Raw genomic sequence first — 22,070 nt, forward strand, 5'->3', positions numbered from 1 at the left:
ATCCATCCATCCATCCATCCATCCATCCATCCATCCATCCATCCATCTATAACATGCCAGGCCAGCCAACCAAAAAAGATGGACAAAGATTTTAAATATACTTTATTTACAGCATATTTCAACAGATCTATGTAGTGCTGACAAAAAGTCATCAGATCAACTATAGCAAGATAAAAGCAAGATGTCTGAGTTAATACCAATTGAAGAGGCTGGCATATATATCAATTAACAAGGAATCTCGGGTCCCAGTCTATGGTATATCTATCGCTTTAAGAGAGGCATTTGTAAGACTGCTACGGTTTAGAATCATCTCCAAGGTGACTGAGTGTTTTCCAGAGGAAAAATACACTCTAACACAGAGCAGTAGAAAAAACTGAAAAAACCTCTCCTACTTCCCTGGTTCACCCTGGGGTCACTATATTATAAGCCTGAAATCAGATACAACTTAAACAGGTAAGTAGGGGCAAAGTGAAATGCTAGGAGTCAAATTATGTAAGACTACATAATACTGCTTTTTAAAAAATATTTTAATAGAACTTGTTTTGAATAGTCTAAAACTGTCTCTAAGTTCCAATTTTGTATATGTATTAATGTGAATACAACTAATGGTAGAAATAACTAAAAGCATAGAAACAACTAATGAAGCCAAGTTTTTGCTTTCATTTTTTAAAAACACTACACCCATACACCTGAAAATAATAGAAAATAAGGCAGAGATGTATTCTCCACCGCTTCAGATTATGGAAAATTATAGCCCAGATGATTGCAGCAGTGTAACCATGAAGTGACAAGAATATTTATGTGAAAAAGATTTGAAATTTTAGTACAATCAATATTTATTGATATACCAGAAAGATACTGTGGCAAAATGAAGAGTAAACCTTAGAATCAAAAAGACCTGGTTTCAAGATCTGTTTCTGACATAAATTGGCTGTTAAGATTCTATGCAAGTCACTGTATCTCAGTTCCCCCAGGCAACTCTGTAACGCTCTTTTTGAACTGAATAGAAGGTAAGTACAGTTTTGCTATGGTAAAGGGAAGTTTCCCATCAGTGTTTCCTACTAATGAAATCACAGGTCTGATCCCTAAACTAAATAAATATAACTATGTACCAAGAAATTTGGAAAAACTATAAAAAGAGAGTTTATTTTCCTTAAGGAAATGTTAATTCAGCTAGAGACACAATACACAAGAAAAACTGATATACTAAAGTAACTGGACCCTTTTTTCCTAACTCTTTTGACGTCTCTTCCCCATTACCCTAACAATAGGGGCAGTCTGTAAAATCGCAATTACAGGAAAATAAAAAACCTAGGAAAAATATAAAAACTTAAGTTTCCCTTAATAATTTATACTAGAAGGGATGTGGTGGGGTCAGAACTAGTACACCCCAGCAGTAAAAAATTTTTGTGCATAGCACCATTGTGTATATTTATATACACACACGTTACTATACACCTATGTACATTATAAAACATACAAAAAATAGAAAAAGGATAAGATAAAGGTAGAGTATTTGACACTGGAATCAATAGGATCCACTAGAGTTTACTGAATACGAGAGTGAACAAACATGGCCAGACCTATGCTGTTGAAAAATCATTTTGGAAGCTGTGTGGAGGATGTGTTGGCAGGGAGAGACCTGAGGAAAGGAGACCAATTAGAAGGCTGTTAGAAAAGTCTACCCCAGAGGTGACCAGGGCCTGAACTAGTGGGTAGTTCTGTCAGTAGAAGAGAAGCCGCAAGACGCGTAGATGTAGATTTACCAACTGATTATATATGTGTGAGGTGAGTGCAAGTGGGGCTGAGGATGAGACTAAGGTTGCTGTCTGAAGAGGACTGCAGTGCCCTTCACAGAAAAAAGAGGAGTTCAGAAGAAAGCTGGGTTTGCGGGCAAAGACAATCCTAATATCTTTGAGGTATACTGCAACCCATTCATACTGGCTCATCCTGTGTGATTCATTGTCCCACCCAAAATGAAAAGGGAGGGGCAAGGAGAGGTGTGCCTAACTCATTAGGTCACTGCTCCAGAGCTAATACTCCAAATGGAAGGTGTTGAGGAGTTAGTGGAATTTTTCAATGGTACCTGCTGCTATGGGGGTTGGTGGTAGGGATGGGGTCATAAATGTGTTAAACCTTCCCAGAAGAGCTGATGAGGGATGCATAAGGGAAGGGATTGGAAACTTGGAACAGTGGAGGAAGATGTTGAGTGTATAATTTATGTGGTGATAAGAGATGGCATGGCTGCATTGGAGACAAATCCATTGACTGGAAGGGAGTGTAGGGCTCACGTTCTCACTGCTAGAGATGAGTTGATCCCATAAGGTCAGACCAAGGCCTTGGACTTGGATCCAGGAAAGCCTGAATTCAAACCCTGACTCAGATCTTACTAGCTGTGTGCTTCTGCGCAAGTTATTTAACCTTACTTGGCTTCAGTTTTCTTATCTGTAAAATGGGAACATTAATAGTGTCTGCCTCACAAGGTTGTTGTGAGGATCAAATAAGATAAATCACGATGAGATAATACATGCAAAATACTATTTGCTAGCACTAAATACTAGTTATTATCAGACAGTATAATTAGCTAATTAGTATCTAATAATGTAACAATAAAGGAAATGTTCAACTCTCGGAAATATATGGATTTCCTACTTGATACTTCTTTTTTTGGTTGGGAAACACTTCACACCCAAATTGTTATGCTTGACATATCATGTACATACATGTTTGAATTGTCCAGCACAGAAGGTAAGGTTTTGGAGTAATTTTACTGAATAGTAGGATAAGAACTGGCATCAAATTTCCATTTTCAATTATTTAGCTTGGGTAAAACTGAGTACAAAAAAGGCCTTCAAACTTTTCCCCTCTTAGAAGAGAGGCAGAGAGAGAGTGAGTATCTTTTAAACAATGAACATGAAGATCTCTTCATTATAGAAAAAATTCTGGGTTTTCTTATATATGGTTTACCAAATTTTGAGTAGTGAAATAGAAGCTAAATGTTATTTATGATGGAAAGAGAAGGCAGAACAGCTATGGTGTATTTTACATGTATATGTGTACACATATAATGTGGCTGCATGTGGTTAAATGGAGAATACTAATATATGAAATATAACAAAACTACTATTCAATGTTAACATTTTTGGTTAAATAACCAATAGGAATGTTTAATGCTGAGTATCTTTCTAGCAATTGTATTAAAATATTGAATTGTATCAAAAATATTAAAACATGCTCTTATTCCTGACCTTACTCAAAGTCAGTAATGTTGAATGTTAAAAAAAAAAAATATATAGGCAACTGGGTGGTGCAGTGGATAGAGTACTGGGTCTGGAGTCAGGAAGTCCTGAGTTCAGATCTGGCCTTAGACACTTATTAGCTATGTGACATTGGGCAAGTCACTTAAACCCCTGTTTGCCTCAGTTTCCTCATCTGTAAAATGAGCTAGAGAAGGAAATAGCAAACCACCCCAGTATCTTTGCCAAGAAAACCCCAAAGGGATGATGAAGAGTCGGACACACCTAAAAACGGCTAAATAACAACAAACATACAAAAGAAAGAATTTGTTTTATGTTACAATATTCTTTCATTGGTTCAGATAACTCAGTGATTGCAATTAAACCAGCAGAAATTAACTTACTGTTATTTTAATAGTTGACAGTTCCAAATGAGTCAGATTAGTTCTATCATTTGTTTTTTGTTTTGTTGTTTTTTTAAATATGTGTTTTTAAAACTTTGGGTTACAAATTTTCTCCCTTCCTCCCTCCCCACCCACCCTCATTGAAAAGGCAAGCATCTCAATAGATAGAGGTTATAGATGTGTAGTCATGCAAAACACTTCCATGGTAGTCCTGTTGTGAAAAACTAAGTATATTTCCTTTCATCCTATCCTACCCCTCCCCATGTATTCTATTCTCTCTTTTGACCTTGTCCCTCCTCAGAAGTATTTGCTTCTGATTACCCCCTCCCCCAATCTGCCCTCCCCTCTATCATCTCCCTGCCTTCTCTTGTCCCCTTCCCCCCTTATTTTCCTGTAGGGTAAGATAGATTTCCATACCCAATTGTGTATGTTATTCCCTCCTTAAGCCAAATCCTATGAGAATAAGATTCACTCATTCCCTCTCACCTTCCCCCATTTCCCCTCCACTGAAAAAGCCTTTTCTCGTCTGTTTCATGTGAGGTATTTTACCTCATTCTACTTCTCCATTTCTCCTATAATCCTCTCTCACCCCTTAATTTTATTTTCCAGAGATCACCCCTTCATCTTCAACTCACCCTGTGCCCTCTATCTATCTATACATACATACAATGTTTTTTTCCCTCCCACTACCTTAATACTGACAAGGACTCATGAGTTACAAATATCATCTTTCCCTGCAGGAATGTAAACAGTTCAACCTTAATAAGTCTCTTATAATTCCTCTTTTCCTCTTCCATGTTTTACCTCTTCCATGTTTTACTTGAGTCTTGTATTTGAAGGTCAAATTTTCTATTCAGCTCTGGTCTTTTCCACAGGAATGCTTGAAAGCCCCCAATTTCATTGAATGACCATTTTTAACCTTGAAGGATTATACTCAGTTTTGCTGGGTAGGTGATTCTAAGTTGTAGTCCTAACTCCTTTGCCCTCCAGAATATCATACTCCATGCCCTCCGGACCCTTAATGTAGAAGCTGCTAAATCTTGTGTTATCCTGATTGTGTTTCCACAATACTTGAATTGTTTCTTTATGGCTGCTTGCAATATCTTCTCCTTGACCTGGGAATTCTGGAATTTGGCTACAACATTCCTAGGAGTTTTCCTTTGGGGATATCTTTCAGGAGGTAATCGGTGAATTCTTTCAATTTCTATTTTGCCCTCTGGTTCTAAAATATCAGGGCAATTTTCCTTGATAATTTCTTGAAAGATGATGTCTAGGCTCTTTTGTTGATCATGGCTTTCAGATAATCCAATAATTTTTAAGTTCTCTCTCCTGGATCTATTTTCCAGGTCAGTTGTTTTTCCAGTGAGATATTTCACATTCTCTTGTATTTTTTCATTCCTTTGGATTAGGGTTACAGTGCCTTGATTTCTCGAATTGTCACTAGCTTCCAATTTCTCCATTCTAATTTTTAAGGAAGTATTTTCTTCAGTAAGTTTTTGGACTTCCTTTTCCATTTGGCCAATTTTGCTTTTTAGAGCATTCTTCTCCTCATTGGCTTTTTGGACCTCTTTTGTCATTTGGGTTAGCCAAGTTTTTAAGGTGTTATTTTCTTCAGTATATTTTTGGGTCTCCTTTAGTATCACTCTCAGTTTTTCCTCTACTTCTCTTACTTGCTTCTCAGAATCCTTTATGAGCTCTTCCATGACCTGGGACCAATTCATATTTTTCTTGGAGGCTTTGGATGTAGGAGCTTTGGCTTCTTTGTCTTCTTCTGGTTGTATGTTTTGATCTTCTTTGTCACCAAAGTAAGATAATACAAGTCTGATTCTTTTTGTGCTGCTTGCTCATGATCTCAGCCAATTACTTGAGTTATAAATTCTTCGTCAAGGTAGGAGTCTGTCTCTAGTGTGGAGAATGTACTGTACCAAGCTTCAGGGGTTTTGTGCAGCTGTTTTCAGAGATATTTCTAGGGACCTGTAAATTTTCAGTTCTTCCAAAGTGCTATGATCAAGGGTGAGGGGTTTACTTCTTTCCTGGCCTCTGCTCTGATCTATGAGCACTCTTTTCTGTCCTGGAACTGTGAGGAGGGTTTCCTCTCCACAGCCACTACAAGCTCCACCACTCCAGTGTTCCTACTTGCCCCAGCACTGCCACCCAGAACTGTGACCCAGATCCAAGCATGGGCAAAGCAAGAGAATCCTGCACCAGCAGAGAGACCCCTGCAATCCCCCTCTGATCAGCCACTTGATTCCCCCTCAGTCTGTGGGCCAGAAGCTCAGGAAGCAGCTGGTGCCCCAGGGAATGGGACTGGGACCCTGCGCCTCTCTCTCACCACTGAAGAAACAGACTTTTCCCAATGACTTTCTAAGTCTTTCTTGTCTTTGGCGTTCCTGGGTTGAGAAGTCTGGAAGCTGCCACAGCTGCTTGTGATTCAGCCTCTGAGGCCTGCTCCAGGGTCGCTGCAGCGCCCATACCAAACCGCACTCCTCGCCCCGCCTGGCGCGATACACCTTTCCAATCAACCATCCAGGCTGTCTTTGGCTGGAAATTTGTTTCACTCTGTCTTTTTGTGGGTTCTGCTGCTTTAGAATTTGTTTAGAGCCATTTTTTATAGGTATTTGGAAGGGTTTGGGAAAGAGTTCAAGCAAGTCACTGCTTTTACTCTGCCATCCTGGCTCCGCCCCCACCTATCATTTGTTTTTAATTTAAGGAAAATAACTAACCAGAGATTTCAAACCAGGAGAAAGAACAAGTCAGAGAATAAAGAAAATGTCTCAGTCAAGGTGATGTGAATAGCTTTCTCAACAATTTTTTGTTGTTTGGTCATTTCAGTTGTATTCAACTCCTTTTGGGGTTTTCGTGGCAAAGATACTGGAATGATTTCAATTAAAAATGTGAGACTTTATCAGGGCTATAAATTCTGCTTCTTTAACTGGGGCAGTACTCAAAGCTGCATAGGAGGAAAACAAAGGAAAAGAAAAGATTGCCTTCAAATAAGGCTTTCCATGAGCAAGTTCATGAAGTTCAGCTTTGAAGTTCATGTAAAATCATATGATCCCCAAAGTGGAACAGGCCTTAGAAATCATCTACTATAATCACCCTTACAACATAAATACCTAACCTCACTCAGAAATCTTCCAAAGCAGCTCATTTTGTTTTAGAACTGGTCCTACTGGTAAGGAAGTTTTTTTAATATCATGTCAAAATTTGTGTTCCTAGTTTTTACCACTGGCCTAGCTTTGCCCTGTGGCCCAAAAGGAATAAGCATGATTCCTCTTCTACATGATAACCTTTCAGATGTTGGAAAACAAATTATGTTCTCTAACCTTATTGGGATTCTTTCAACCTACAATTTTTTCTCCAAATTGAAGTGCCAAGATATTGAAGTTTAACATTCTTACAGAACTTTTAATATTGAAGTCATCAACTATGATATCACTAATACATTACTGGTACTTCTGTTTGATACGAGAAATAAAAAGCCCATGAACAAATGTATAGAAATTATTTTTATTTAGGAAAATATATACACAATTTTCAGTTAGAGAAATTCTCTAGTTATCATCATACAGATGCTTAAGTATCTGGTTTATAAGCAACCTAATGATCATTAATGAGATAACTCAATGTCCTCCTACTTCTAATGTATTACAAAAATTCATCATTTTTTTTACACTGCAATGTAAACCTACATTTAAACAAAAACTCAGAATAATCTTAGTTATTTTTATCAGTTAGTCAACAAGCATTAAGTGTTTATTCTGTGCCAGGCCTGTGCTAAATGCTGGGAACACACATAGGAAAGGCAAAAAACACTGTCCCTGTCCTCAAGGACCTTCAATGACTATTAGAAATGCTACCAAATAACATAAGTCTGATTTTTAAAAAATATGCTTTTTCCAGATAACTTTTCTTCCAAATTGAATGATCACACAAATAGCTTGCTTAATGAGGATGTGATGATCCTATTAGTGTTTTATATTTGGGAACACTGGAAGTGACAACTTACTTGTAAGATGCCTTACAGTAATTTTAATTTTCCTCTTAATTTATATAAGCCAATATCTTTGCCTTAAAGATTTAAGTTTTTTAAAATTTTGTTCGTTTGTAAATATCTTTACAATTTTGCCTGGAACCATGGATCAATTTTTAAAACTATGGATATGGAAGATCACAAAATTTAGAGCTAGTAGGATAAATAGTCTGCAAATCAGAGACAGTTATAATCACTTTTTCATTTGTTCTATACTTAGTACTTGAAATAGGTTCATAAATGTTTGTTTCATTGTCAGTCTTGGCTATCAACACTTTTGCTTTCTCTTCAAATTTCCCATAATGATTGCTGTCATTTAAAAAAAAAGCACAATACAATTCATAGATTAAAAAACACAAGCCTATATGTGGACACTGATTATTTTACATTCCCTATATCAAGAAAGACTGAGAATTATCTGCACCATGTTAATGCATTCAGTGAATACTACAGGTCTGTAATGAAAAATTTTTCATCATATAACAGAATTAAACCAATGTTTGATGGTTCTCTCCATCAGTGGAATGCACATGCTAATATACAGACAACTGAGACAACAGAGCTGAAAGGTTTATTGTATGTGTCTAGCACCACTACAACGTTTTTTCTTCAAGAAATCTCTTCGGTTACTCTGAGACAATACAAGGTTCTGTGAAAGAAAAGTTTGAGAATAAAGTAAAAACTATATGTAGCCTGATCTTTGAGGCCTCTAAAATCTGGTCCAATCTACTTTACCATCCTTTATCATCTACTATTCACATACATGAACTCTATGTTCCAGTCACACCTATCTACTCACCAACTTTCTAACTCCTTACGTGAATAAACAGAAACACAGAATTACAGAAGGGACCAGAGGTCATCTTAGTTCAATACATATATGAATGGGAAATCTCCTATACAAAATCCTATATTGTAGTCATTCAACCACTCCTTAGAAACCTTCAGCAACAAGAACTCAATACCATGAAGAAAATCCACTTTTAGAACAGATTTTAGTTGTTGAAAATTTATTTTAATAATCAAGCTGAAATCCACACCACAAGCTTCTATCTATTGTTCCCATTCTTCCCTCTAGGTCCAAGGAAGACAAGTCCAATTCTTGAAGACGGTGATATGTCCCTCCCAAGTTTTCATTTCTCCAGACCAACATCCATTTTCTTCAACTTTATATTGCATAGTATAAATCCTCTTATCATCACAGTCACTCTCCTCTAGAGATCAGGTCTTAGCCAGAATCTCCCTACAATATTTCCAACAAGTGATCATGTAGCCTTTCCTGGAAGATCTCTGGTGAAAAGGAATCTATTAACTAATGACCAAGGCAGCCCATTACATGACAGTCCTTCACATACTTCTATCATCTCTCCTGATCCCCCAAGACCTGATTTCTCAAAGTACAACATCCTAAGTTCCTTCTAATGATCCCTCTATGGCAGGCAGGGCCTTGAAACCTTCACCAGCCTAGTCACCTATGCCAGCTTGATAATGTCATCTTTAAAAGTTGGCACCCCAAAATGAATGAAGTACACTAGATGTGATTAGCGGGGAGAATATAGCAGGACTATTACTTCCCCTAGACTAGGCATTGTCTTCATTAAGATTCCAAAAAGAACAATAACTAATTTGGCTGCATTGCTGCACTGCGAACACTTACTGTACTCATAGTTCACTGAAACCCTTGAAACTTTTTCCTCGAACTATTATTTCTATCCTGTACTTGTGAAACTGATTTTACTGATCATTTATTTCCCTTTAGGAAATTTAATCTAATTTGTTTAAGTCTTGTCATTCTAGCATGTCAGATCTTTTTGCATCTTGATTCTATAATTCAGTGTATTAACTATATCCTTCCCAGCTTTGTGTATATTGCATTGATTAATTATGTCCACCTCGATCTATCATATGAAAAAAGAAAATAAGGTTAGTCTGGCAGGAGTTGATAATTAAGTACTTACTCTGTGTTGAGGCACTTTGCTAGGTGCTAGTGGTACCAAAGACAGAAATTAAGTTAGTCTGTTCTCTGTCTGGTGCCCTACATTGTGTCTGTCACTTTCCATATACTGCCTCTTACTGTTACCTTTGCTGGCAGAGAACTGTCTTATCATTTGTATTCCTTTCCCTCACTCCCACAAGGCCTAGCATATAGTAGTGCTCAAAAAATGTATTTGTTGTTTGATCAGTACTCTGTAAAATCAAGTATTTTGAAAATTGCTATTTTGGGGCACGATGGAGGGAATTTGAATTGCTATTTTTTTTCTCTTCTGTTGAGTTTTGTTTCTTCTTTCTGGTGGTTCCTCCTGTTGGTTCTAATTTTTACAATATCACTAATGTGAAAATACGTTTAATAGGAATGTATATGTGCGCCGTCTTGGGGAGGGTGGTGGGGAGGAAGGGGGAGAAAAATTTTAAACTCAAAAGCATATGGAAGTGATTGTTGATAAATCAAAATAAATTAATAAAAAATTTTTTAAAAATGTTTGATTTGGGTTTTGTTTTTATTGAGTTCTTTCTTAATTAGGGTTGGGGGTTGGGGTGAGAGGATGTGAAGGCAGATTGTGGATGATTAAAACAAATTTTTACAACAATTGTTATTTGAATTATTTTGCCCAGGGAAGAGGTGAAATGAGACCTAATTTCTACATTCCAAATTTTAAAATCACAATCACTGTTCTTCTTCTAAGCTGAATTTCAAAGTAGACATATGACTTAGGTATATAAAAGGAAAATAATGCCATGATTCCCATATGCTTTATTCCTTCCCAGATTATTTTCTTGATGTACACATGACCTTACTGAACCTTCTACTATTTCAGTAGAATATATAATATTTTATTTACATGTTATAGCTATACTGAAATTTTCTATTATATACTATAATTTTCTCTTTATTTTATGGTATACTTGTCTACTTTACAGACTCTGTACTCAAGTGTTCCAGACTAGTGACATTTTCTTCCTAATTATTTCCTTCTATTCCACTAGAACACAATCTCATTCAAAGACTAAATTCGATTTCTGGATTCTGGTTCTGACCCTCCTATGGACTGACCTATTGCATTATTTGGAACAAGTACTTTATCTAATTCATAAAATAAAAGGTCTTATAACTAAGAGAATTATTGCCATCCTTCATGGTAACTGAATTCTATTATGCTTTTATTTTTAAAGGAATATAGTGGGCCATGAATAGAAAAGGGAAATGGTCAAATTATTATTCACACCTTCATGACTTTAATAAACTCATATGAGAACCATTTATTTATATATATATATACATATATACACACATACATGTGTGTATGTGTATATGAGTATGTATATACATACACACCCCACCTAAAGATAACTGGTTCCACAAAATATGAAATTAGGTAAAAAAATATTATAAGGGAACCACCACTTAGTTCTACAGAATCAATGCTCTAAATGTAAGATATAGTCCTTGGCTGCCAGAATTCAAACTATAAATGCTTAAATATTCTTAGATCTCATTTGATATTTGGCTCAAGATAATGGATATAAAGCACTTTACAAACTTTAAGGTATTATATAAAATGTCAGTTAATTGGAAAGCATCAGAGAGTAGACAGAGAGAGCCCAAGACTCAGAGTCAGGAAAACCCAAGTTGTCCTACTAACTCTCTGACTTGGTAAATCATTTAGCCTCTCTGACTTTGGATTCCTCATCTATAAAAATAGCACCTACTTCATGGAGTTGTTGTGAGGATCAAATGAAAATGTGTATGAAAATGTATGTAAACCACTTTGCCAACATTAAAGAGCTATATGTAAACTTTTTTAAAATCTTATAATGATGATATCAATGTTTTGCTTCTAAGCAGTCTGTGTCTTATGGTTACAGCCTGCACATTCATACTACCTCTAACTGAACCCGTAAGCACAACTCCAAGTAGCCCTACTCTTCTCCAAGTTTACTCCAATTTAGTTCATCCATGCCCCAGCCCATTCTAGTGTACCCGTTTGAACCCCTATTCACTTTTTTTTTTTCAGGCAATTGGGGTTAAGTGACTTGCTCAGGGTCACACAGCTAGTAAGTGCCAAGAGTTTGGTTCAAGGCTGGATTTGAACTCAGGTCCTCCTAACTTCAGGGCTGGTGCTCTACCCACTGTGCCATGTAACTGTCCCAACCACTATTCACTTCTTAAACTCTGCTACATTAAATTTTTCAACCAATAATCCTTTCACCTCTTCTCTTTTCATTGAAACCTGGCTTTCCCTTGTACTCCAAGGTCCTGTATTTTCAAATTCTAACCACCAACCATAGTCTCCTATCCTTCCAACTCTCCCATTCCCTCACACTAAACCTGATTTCAACCTCCATGATAGTGTATTGTCTTCAAACATTATTCTGCCATTCTACCTCTCTTCCACTGCCTTTACTTATCTCCACATCCAGCTTTAAGTATACAATTCACTACCATAAATATTTCACTAACTCAACACTCCAAATTCCCTCATACTTGTTATTTCAGATATATTCATTTTTTATTCCTGGATAGATCTGATGATCTGATTTATCCAATGAACTCTGATGGGAAAAAAATTCATGAAATAAAAATCTACAATAAACTTATTATATGTAACTTGAGTTAAGTCATCACTGGTGGTCAACAAATTTTCAATTCTTACATCTTATTTCTTGCAACAACTGTTCCAAATTGTTTCTTCTTATGCTTCAACCACAGTTCTGAACCTCACAGCAGATGACAGCCTTCTACTTTACTAAGAGTGAGACCACCTGAAGAGAATTCCCTCAATTTCTATCCTCAAGACTCCTCAAAATTTTTCAGCACTATCATCTATTCTCTCTTCTTTACCTCTTGTCACAAAGGAAAAGGTATTCCTATTCATCATTAAGGCTAATCCGTCTGCCTGAGCATATACTGCTGCCTATCTTTTCCAAGACTTTGTACTAGCAATTATCCTTTTTCTTTCACATATCTTTAATCTCTCCCTCTCGACTAGCTTCTTCCCATCTGTCTACACACAGGTTCCCCAATATTAAAAAAAAACAACAACCCAAAGCATCCCCTTATTCCATATATGACATCTGATTAGCATCCCAACCCCTCTCTTTCTCTTTACTGTTAAACTTCTTGAATTATCCAAGTTCCCACTTCCCCAACCACTTTCCTTTATGCCCTTGCAATCTGGCTTCCTCTCCCCATGTCTTCCTGAAACTGCACTCTCAAGGGTAAACAATAAACTTTTAAGCACCAGAACTAAGCACTTTCTTTAGTCCTCATTCTCTTTCACCTCTTTGCAGCATGTAGACACCCCTGGGTTTCAGAGACACTTTCTTGAATCTCTTGTCTAAATACTCCTTGTCTTCCAGGCTTTTAAAAGTCAGTAATCTGTTCTTATGTAATACTTCCTCTTGTTAGAGGCAGTGCTATGTAATGGGGAAGAGTGCTGCATATGGAATCAGGATACCTGGGTTCAGATCCTTTCTAACATTATTATTAGCTCTGTGGCCATGACCAAGTCACTCAACCTCTCTGAGCCTCAGTTTACCTATCTGTAAAATGAGAACATCAGCCAGAGCACCTACTTCACAGGGTTGTTTGGAAGTTCAAAAGAGAACATGTTTGTACAGTGCTACATAAATAAATATCAGTCAACAAGCATTTACTGAGCGCTCAGCATGTGCTTTTATTATTTTTATTATTATTTTTTTTTATTATTATTAGTGTCAATCTTATTCTCACTGCTTCAACTATCATTTTTAAGCAGATGATTTCTAAATCTACCAGCCCCTTTCTTTCTTCTGAGCTCCTAACCTGCGTTTTTCTACAGAGTATCTCTCTGTATTGGATGTCCTAATTTTTTTTTTTTGTTCGAGGCAATAGGGGTTAAATGACTTGCCCAGGGTCATGCAGCCAGTAAGTGTCAAGTGTCTGAGGCCACATTTGAACTGAAGTTCTCCTGACTCCAGGGCGGGTACTCTATTCACTGTGCCACCTAGCTGCTCCTCCTAACACTTTAAATATAACATGTCCTACAAGGTTCACTTCAGTTCTAAAATTCTGTGCCCCATACTGAGTTTATTTTATTGTAAACCTGTTTCCCACCACCCCCTACCACGATATTACTATTTCTGTTAATGGTACTCCCATTCCCAGCAGTACCACCCAGTATTCTTTGTTTGAAATGTCAAAACGTTAGCGTTCCTCCAATTCTTCCACGCAAAATTAATAAGGCCTGTTGGTTACATCTCCACATCTCCTCTCTACTCCCACTGCCTCAACCTTAGCACAGGCTGTTATCACCATCTGCTGGACCTATAACAGTAGTCTTCCTGGTCCCACTTCTTCCTAATACAATCCATCCTTCAACCTGATTCTGATTCATCCTTCATCCTTCATGCTGATGCTCCTTATATCAGTGGTTCCCTACTTCAAACTCCTTTACCTAGCATTCAAACACTCTACAATCTGGTACTCTACTTCTTTTTTTGTCACACATTCTCTACAATTTAGCCAAACGGGAAGATTCACTATATGTCCTATGCATTCCTGCCTACTCGTGTCTTTGCTCATGCTGGTACTTACAACTATAATATACTCTCTCTGCCTCTTTGACAAATGAGCAACTAACTATACATCCTTTAAAACTCAACTCAAAAGAGATCTCTGGCATAATCTGAAATTACCTTTCCCCACCTCAACAGCATTGTTCTGCACCTCTTGAATGTATTTATGTTATCCTGTATATTATCTATGTTTTATATCCATCTATTAGATTGTAGAGCATATAGGTGGCACAATGGATAGAGTACTGGGCTTGGAATCAAGAAGACTCATCTTTCTGAGTTCAAACCTGGTTTCAGACACTTACTAGCTGTGTGACCCTGGGCAAGTCACTTAACTCTGTTTGCCTCAGTTTCCTCATCTGTAAAATGAGCTGGAGAAGGAATTGGCAAACCATTCCAGAAACTTTGCCAAGAAAACCCCAAATGGGGTCACAAAGAGTCAGACACAACTGAAATGACACAACAAAAACAAACAGACTACAAGCTCCAAAAGGGCAGGGACTAGTATCCTACTTAAATTTTCTATATCCCACATGATCTAGCATAATGCTCTATTCACAGGAAGTACTTAACATATATTTGTCGAACTCCAAGCCCATGTAGGCCCCTTTATGTTTGTGGCAGGCCAGTATGTTTATCTCACTGTAATTAGTACCCTTCTCTAGCAGCTTATCACAAAACCTAAAGAAAATAAGACACAAACAAGTATTCTTCCATTCACTGTTCCACCCTACCACCTACAAATGTGTTATGTATATGGATGGATAGGGATAGAAGCTAATCATCATTTTGCTTGTATTTACAGGAGAACAGGAAGCACAAACTGACTGAGTTTAGTTTAATGTTTTATTGTATTATGTATTTATTGTATTTTGCATTGAATAAAATAAAATATTATTCTAGAAATATTTTCTAGCAATCTACCTTGAAACTAACATTATATTCAATCCAAAATAGATTACAAAAGACTTTTACAATCCTATTGTTAGACATATATGTGTATGTGTGTGTGTGTGTGTGTGTGTGTGTGTGTGTGTGTGTGTATGTATATATATATATTTATTTATTTATTTAGAGCTGAGGCAAGCTACATAAGAGCCTTCAGGAAGGTTTGAAAATTACTCTTCATATATGTTACTACCTACTGGAGATCGAATCCTAATTGTAGGACATTAAACTTAGGTTATCAGAAAATAAATACTTACCTGCCAGAGTGTAATTTGTTAGCACTAAAAAGATACACATGTTTAAAAGTAATATTAAAATTTAACTCCCACTTAGCCATCCTTGATGTTGTACCTTAGGTACCTATCTTGTCTATTCCTAGCCCCAGCTCTGAACCTCATCCATAGACATCTTTAAAAAGTAACCTTTATCTAACTGTCCTTGAAAATTAAAAATGGGCCTCAAACCAAACACTTGACACTTACTAGCTGTGTGACCCTGGGCAAGTCACTTAACCCCAACTGCCAAAAAAAAAAATAAAGAAAATTAAAAATGAACCTTTCTTTTTTTTAAGTAAACCTTGCACCTACCTTGGTGTTGTACTTGACTATCTGAACTGTGTATCTTAGTACCTTTCTTCCTTACTGATGGAGTACAACAGGCCTTCTGGGTTGATGACAGGGTAGAAGCAAACGAACTTTGAAAATCATCTGAACAAAAGGTATCACTATATCGTTCTTGTTCTGAGTATCCGTCTTGATTGAAATCTGTGCTTCTTGTTCTTTCTTCCATTGTTTTGACATATAGTCTTGTATTCACATAATTTCACGGGTCCTTTTCTCCAGAAGTATCCCTGATAATAGGGAAGGACATTTTAATAGTCTTCTTATTCTGGTGAAGATACTGTATTTTTTGTAATTCCTATTTTTCTCATATTCAAATGATCCAAGTTTCATATTAGTAATCAATAATATTACTTAATAATACTTTCTTTTGTAGTTATGAAAGTTTTTTCTATAGAAAAACCATAGTTTTCCCTATAATAAAAAAGTTTTATGACAATAACAGAATAGTCTTAAAATAGTCTACTTTTAGGTTTCATAAAGCTAATGCCAGTGAAGTGCTTTAAAAGAAAAACACAACCATATTCTGCTTTACATTTTTTTAAAAATGGAGAAAATAGGGCATATTTCATAATCTGAACTAAATTTTCATATATAATGATTTACAATACTAGGGGAAAGAACAAAGTACATCGTCACTTCCTGTCAGTCCATGCTACTTTGACTTTGCACTCTGCAAAAAATCCGAATTCTCAATTACAGATAGTTCTCATTTCATATAAATTCACATTACGCAAATTCAACTTTGCATAAAGAATTCTGAAAGAAATCCTAATGAGAATATGATTGAACTGCTAGCTGCAAAGACTGTAGAAGAAAGGGAAGCTTCAGAACCCAAGGCTGAACCTAAAAGGTTCACAATGAAACAATTGGTAGAAGCATTTCATCATTTGAGTTAATTTTTTCCTTGTATTGAAAAGATGGATCCAAATACTTAAAAATTTTTTAAAGTTAAAAGACGAGTGAGGATAATTTTTCTTGCTACTGTTGGATACACAAGGAAAAAGAGAGCCACTGTCTAAACATTTCTTGATAGTTTCATTAAAAAAAGTTGCCCAGCCAATCAACCGTGATAAAGGCCAGGTGCAGTGGGGTGGGGAAGGGATAACATACTGCACACCTATGTTAACTTTACTGTACAGCAGTTTACATACTTTAACATTAACTTTACCTTTCACTTCATAAACCTGTTTATTATCATGGTACAGTATTTAATATGTCCGCATTTTAGTCTATTTTACAACTTATGTAAAGCCTTTATGTGGTGTATGCCTTTGTTATAAAAGCTAAGTTGAGTGGGTGGGTAGGGGCAAATTTTGCATTGTGTAAAAACTGCTTTAGGTAGAGGTCTGCAGAATAGTCCATTTATGTAAAGAGATAACTGTCTGTATATTAGGATATTAAACATGTTCAGTGAATTTTAGCATAATGAGAGGCTCCGTAACAGACTGCCAAGAGAATAATGTAATTATAAACAATCAAAATAGAACACAAATATATTGTGTAAAAAGGTATGTACAATAAAAATTCTCTATATCTCTGGGAATATAAGAATAGAGTACATGAGAAATGTACTACCTTAGATTTTTATTGGTGAAAATGCTGTAATATATAAAACAATTGAAGTTACATCTACATACTATTTAAATGCTATCAACAGCAATAAAACCTCATTCATGGTTCATTTCTACATGGAAACATCTTTGACTCTAGTAAATTCCACAAATATAAAGCAAATTGACAGACTCAGTCACGGACAGTTGTACATAGATACTAAGTTTTCTTTAGTCTGGATGTGTGTGTGCCCGTGTGTGTATGTGTGTTTTGTTGTTTGTCCAGACCTTTGATTTCATTGGCATAGTGAATTCCTGGTGAGGAAATTTCCTCTACCAATACAGATCATTGACTATTCTGAAAATCTTAAAAGACTAAGGATGTTAACATAAAAAAAAGCATCTATGGATTTTATGTACGTACACATAGAAAGAAAAAGCAACTGTGAAAAAGCAACAACTTGTTTTTAAAGAGTTTTAATAATAATAACCAACTACTTGTACTACAGCATATGTAAGAAACTGGAAAAATTCTCAAATATATTTTGAATATATACTGGGATATATATTGAAATGGCTATCTCTTGCCAAAGACTTTTAGGATGAGTTTTAAAAACTGATAATCCATGATTAGATGCTTAATTTTATCTGAATATACAGGAAGCAGTAGTTTCCTATTATTTGTTCTAACAGGGTCCAGGCTGAACTCTAAAGCAGAAAATAGCTATTATAAATCTTTTGCATGGTATACTACAAGTGTCATGTAAATATAAAATCTTTTTAAATAATTTTGAAAATTATACTGAGCACTTTTACACAAGAAATAACTGGTCAAAAACTCATGCAATAGTAAATTCAACGACTGCCTTTTGAAATTTGGGTACCTTGTTTCATTTTTTTCCCTATCTCCTCTGCAAAGATAACTCACATTAATTTTATGACACATAACTTTCCTTACAAACAAAATCCACAGGGAAAAATGAAAACATGATATTTTCTTATATTTGGTGACAATTATGAGTACTTAAAAAACTAGTATTTTCAACCTAGTTCTACAATTGTGATCTCATATTAAGTCAACTGAAAATACCTATTAAGATAGATTCTTGTCTCTTTGGAAAGATATATCCAACTTAAATCCTTAATGTGAAAATCTTTATTTTAAAAATCTATGCCATCATTAGAATGTACTGATCAGACCACTCTACAAATTCTCTTCAAGAGTTACTGTGACCAAAGAATTTATCTGGTGATGAGATTTTCCAAATTAGCTATGCTGCTCCTAGGATCAACAGCTACTCAGCCTTCCACTGGGCCTATAATCAAAACCTATTTAAATTAGTAGAAAATGCCAGAGCTTATACCCAACTAGTACAACCCTCAAAGACTTTCACATCAAGATGGAATGCAACATTAGAGAAGAGAAATTTGCACATAATTAAAATATTTATTTTTAAAATATTAGTCTCTGGTTTAGAAAATACAAATAGACACTAAAAGTTATTCTCTAAAAATCTATTTTTCAATTTTAAGAGGCAATAATATTCAAATGAATTGACAAGGGCTTTTGGAGCCTCTCTTAAATCCCAAAAGAAAAAAGTTATCTTTCTCCTGTAGTCTATACAGAAACTTACTTAAAAGGATTTTTTTCATGTTGGTTTAAAAGGGGTTCACTACCTTTTTTGTGTCATGTATGCCTTTGGCAGTCTCAAGATTATGGACCCCTTAGAATGTTTTAATGTTTTTTAAATTCATAAAATTAAATGTTAAGGGATTACAAAGTAAACCAATTATATTGAAATACAATTATGAAAACATTAAAAAAATTAACTGGGAACTCCTGTTTTGAAACAATTCAAGACATTATAGCACTTCCATTATGTCTGGGTAGATCATCCTTGGTTGTCATTCTTGGTTATCTTTTTTTCCCTTTTATATCATTCTTTTACTCTCCAATTTGATTGTCTTTTTCTCTCTTTTAATTTAATCCTAACCCATTTTAAAGGTCTGCAAATAGTACATAAATGAAGTGCAGCACATGACAAAAGATGTCGCTGACCCTTCCATAAGGTTTTTTTTAACTACAATAATTTCTTTTTTTATTAAACTAGTCACAGTAAGTTTAGTCACTGGCAAATGAAATAGCAAAACCAAATTATTTCTTTTTTATGATCTTTAAGCAACATTTAAAAAATTAATGTTGAAGTTAAAAAAAATTAACTAATTGTTTGGTAATGTGATCCAAATGCCAATATCCTAAATGCACAAGTAAGACATGCTAAAACAAAAGGTTCACACTGGTCTGGGAGGTTGGGATACAGCAAATGAAATTTTGGAATATAATCTGTCTGTAGTTTGATCACCATCCATAAAGTAGAACCCCTCTATAACACTAGTGTTAAGAGATAGCTTACCATCATAACGCTAGTGTTAAGAGACAGGACTACTATCATTTCATATCTGGCTTTAATTACAGACTGCTGTTTTAAGGGATATGAGCTGACCTATGTCAGCGAAGGCAACTTTTTAGGAACATAATCTTATAATCAAGACAACTTCTTAATTAGTTAAGCAACTGTTCCTTAAAAATACAGAATCACTGACACTAATAGGGTTTAATTTCTGATCTCCCCCTACTTTATGGTTCAGATACCTCAGAAATAGACAACTAAACACTTCATATAAACATTCTGTGTAATACTGAGCTGTCAGAATTCTACTGTTCTTTTATATTTGACTTCATAGAGGAAAATTTTCCGGGTTGGCATATCACTAGTAACGGAGGATATGAAGATAATTCGTTGTTTTAAAGTTGCTACCTAATATTCTACACTTGAATAAATACTTTATTAAAGAATCCAAATATAAACTAATGATTTACATAAATGGTAGTGTAAAAACACTGATGAACAACACAAAGAAATCCTAACATGAAATCTGCCTAGCACTAAACAACAGAATATTAGAAAATAACTGATGGCCACTCATATTAAAACAATAATATTGTTTCCTAAATATGTTTTATGCATAAAGGTCTTTTTAATGAAAAGGAGAAAGGAACAAAAAATTTCCCCAATCTTATTCTTATTTCAAGTCTCATTTTTCTCTATAGCTTACATGGAGATAAAAGATACACACACATATACACATAGCTCCATTATCTAATTCTAAGTTAAATATTAGCCTAAACAGATCATTACCAAACAATTAGTTAAAAAAAAATAACTATTCCCTTAAAATATAGAAGTATAATCACTGACCCCAATCAGATTTAATCTGTTCTTAGCCCTCTCACAATTCTTCATGTCAGATATATTACAGATAGTCTGATAATAACATGTACACTCCCTTCCAAAACAATTTCCCCCCAAATACCTACAGCTCATGTATCACATTTAATGTGGAAGGAAGAGCACCAGACTGGAATAAGGAGAAATGGATTGAAATAATGGCCCTGATCCTTATAAGTTGAATCATCTTAGGCAAGTCATTTAACGTCTGTAAGTCTCAGTTTCCTTATCTGTAAGATGGGGGACAATAAAGACACACTATGTAGCTCGTAGGGTGGTTATGAGGAATACACTGTGTAAACTAATGTAAAGCACTGCATTAATATACTAAATATAAAGTAAGAATCATATTCTATCTCCTACACTTATACATGTCATCTCACTACCTGAGAATGCTATTTTTCACTGAACAATTAAAGACAATTAAAATAACCTTGAATCCCATTTTATTATTAAAAAAACCATGCAATTCCCCATGTAAATTTTTTTAACATTTTCTTCTTTATTATGAACTTAATTATGAAAACACAAAGAACAAAAGAGACTATCTAAAATTGTTAGAAGTGTTTGTTTTTTCAAAGCAAATATTAAATTTAACAAAGTAATAACAAAATTACCCTGTTTGTTTCTGTCCCCTTTTGAATTTTTTTATGCGTCTTTTTGTATTTGACCCTGGGCAAGTCATTTAACTCTTATTTGCTTCAGTTTCCCCATCTGTAAAATGAGCTGGAGACGAAAATTGGCAAACCATTCCAGTATCTTTGTCAAGAAAATTCCAGATGGGGTCACAAGGAGAGGACAAGACTGAAAATGACTATACGGAAAACAATTGCCTTTGTTGCTTCTAACTGAAACTCTTCCCCGTCCCTTTGTTACAGCTTAGTCAAATGAAACATTAATATATCGGTGATGTCTGAAGATATTGCATATGCACCTCTAAAGTCTATCACCTCTCTGACAACACCTCATGCAATTTTAAGAACACACTTCCCTTCTTTAAAAGGCCCCCAAAGTGCATGTACTTTCTTGTATGCTATGATATATCACTAAACCCAGACTGGATGAAATTTTCTAAATCAGACTGTCAGTCCCCATTATATACTTATTAATATAGCTAGATCTAGCAAAGTCAGAATCACAGAATCTAATAATTGGAAGCGATCTCAGAGATCATCTAGTCCAACCTTTTATATAAAGTGAAATCCTATCTACATCCCAAACAACTAGTTAAGCACCTTAAGCAATGGAGAATCCAGGATTGCTTGAAGCTGTCCATTTTACTTTTGGATAGCTCTAATTGTTATTGACCCAGGAGCTAATTCCCTATCACATTCACCTATTGTTCCTGGCTCTACCCCCAGCTCCAAACATAGTAAGTCCTACTCTTCTATAGGATAAGCTTTCAAATATCCTAAGTCATCACCATTCCAG

General features: G+C 35.4%; 1 protein-coding gene across 1 annotated transcript in view; it reads right to left on the reverse strand.

The window, feature by feature from the left end:
- The window catches only part of LCA5 (lebercilin LCA5), a 143,208-nt gene that overhangs the window by 22,406 nt on the left and 98,732 nt on the right, over positions 1-22,070 (reverse strand). Inside the window, 2 exon segments of the mRNA XM_027854139.1 lie at positions 15,764-15,983; positions 15,985-16,026. Of these exon segments, the coding sequence (XP_027709940.1) occupies positions 15,764-15,983; positions 15,985-16,026 (262 nt within the window).

This window comes from Vombatus ursinus, unplaced genomic scaffold (genome assembly GCF_900497805.2).
Source record: "Vombatus ursinus unplaced genomic scaffold, bare-nosed wombat genome assembly UNPS02000582.1, whole genome shotgun sequence".
NCBI lineage: Eukaryota > Metazoa > Chordata > Mammalia > Diprotodontia > Vombatidae > Vombatus > Vombatus ursinus.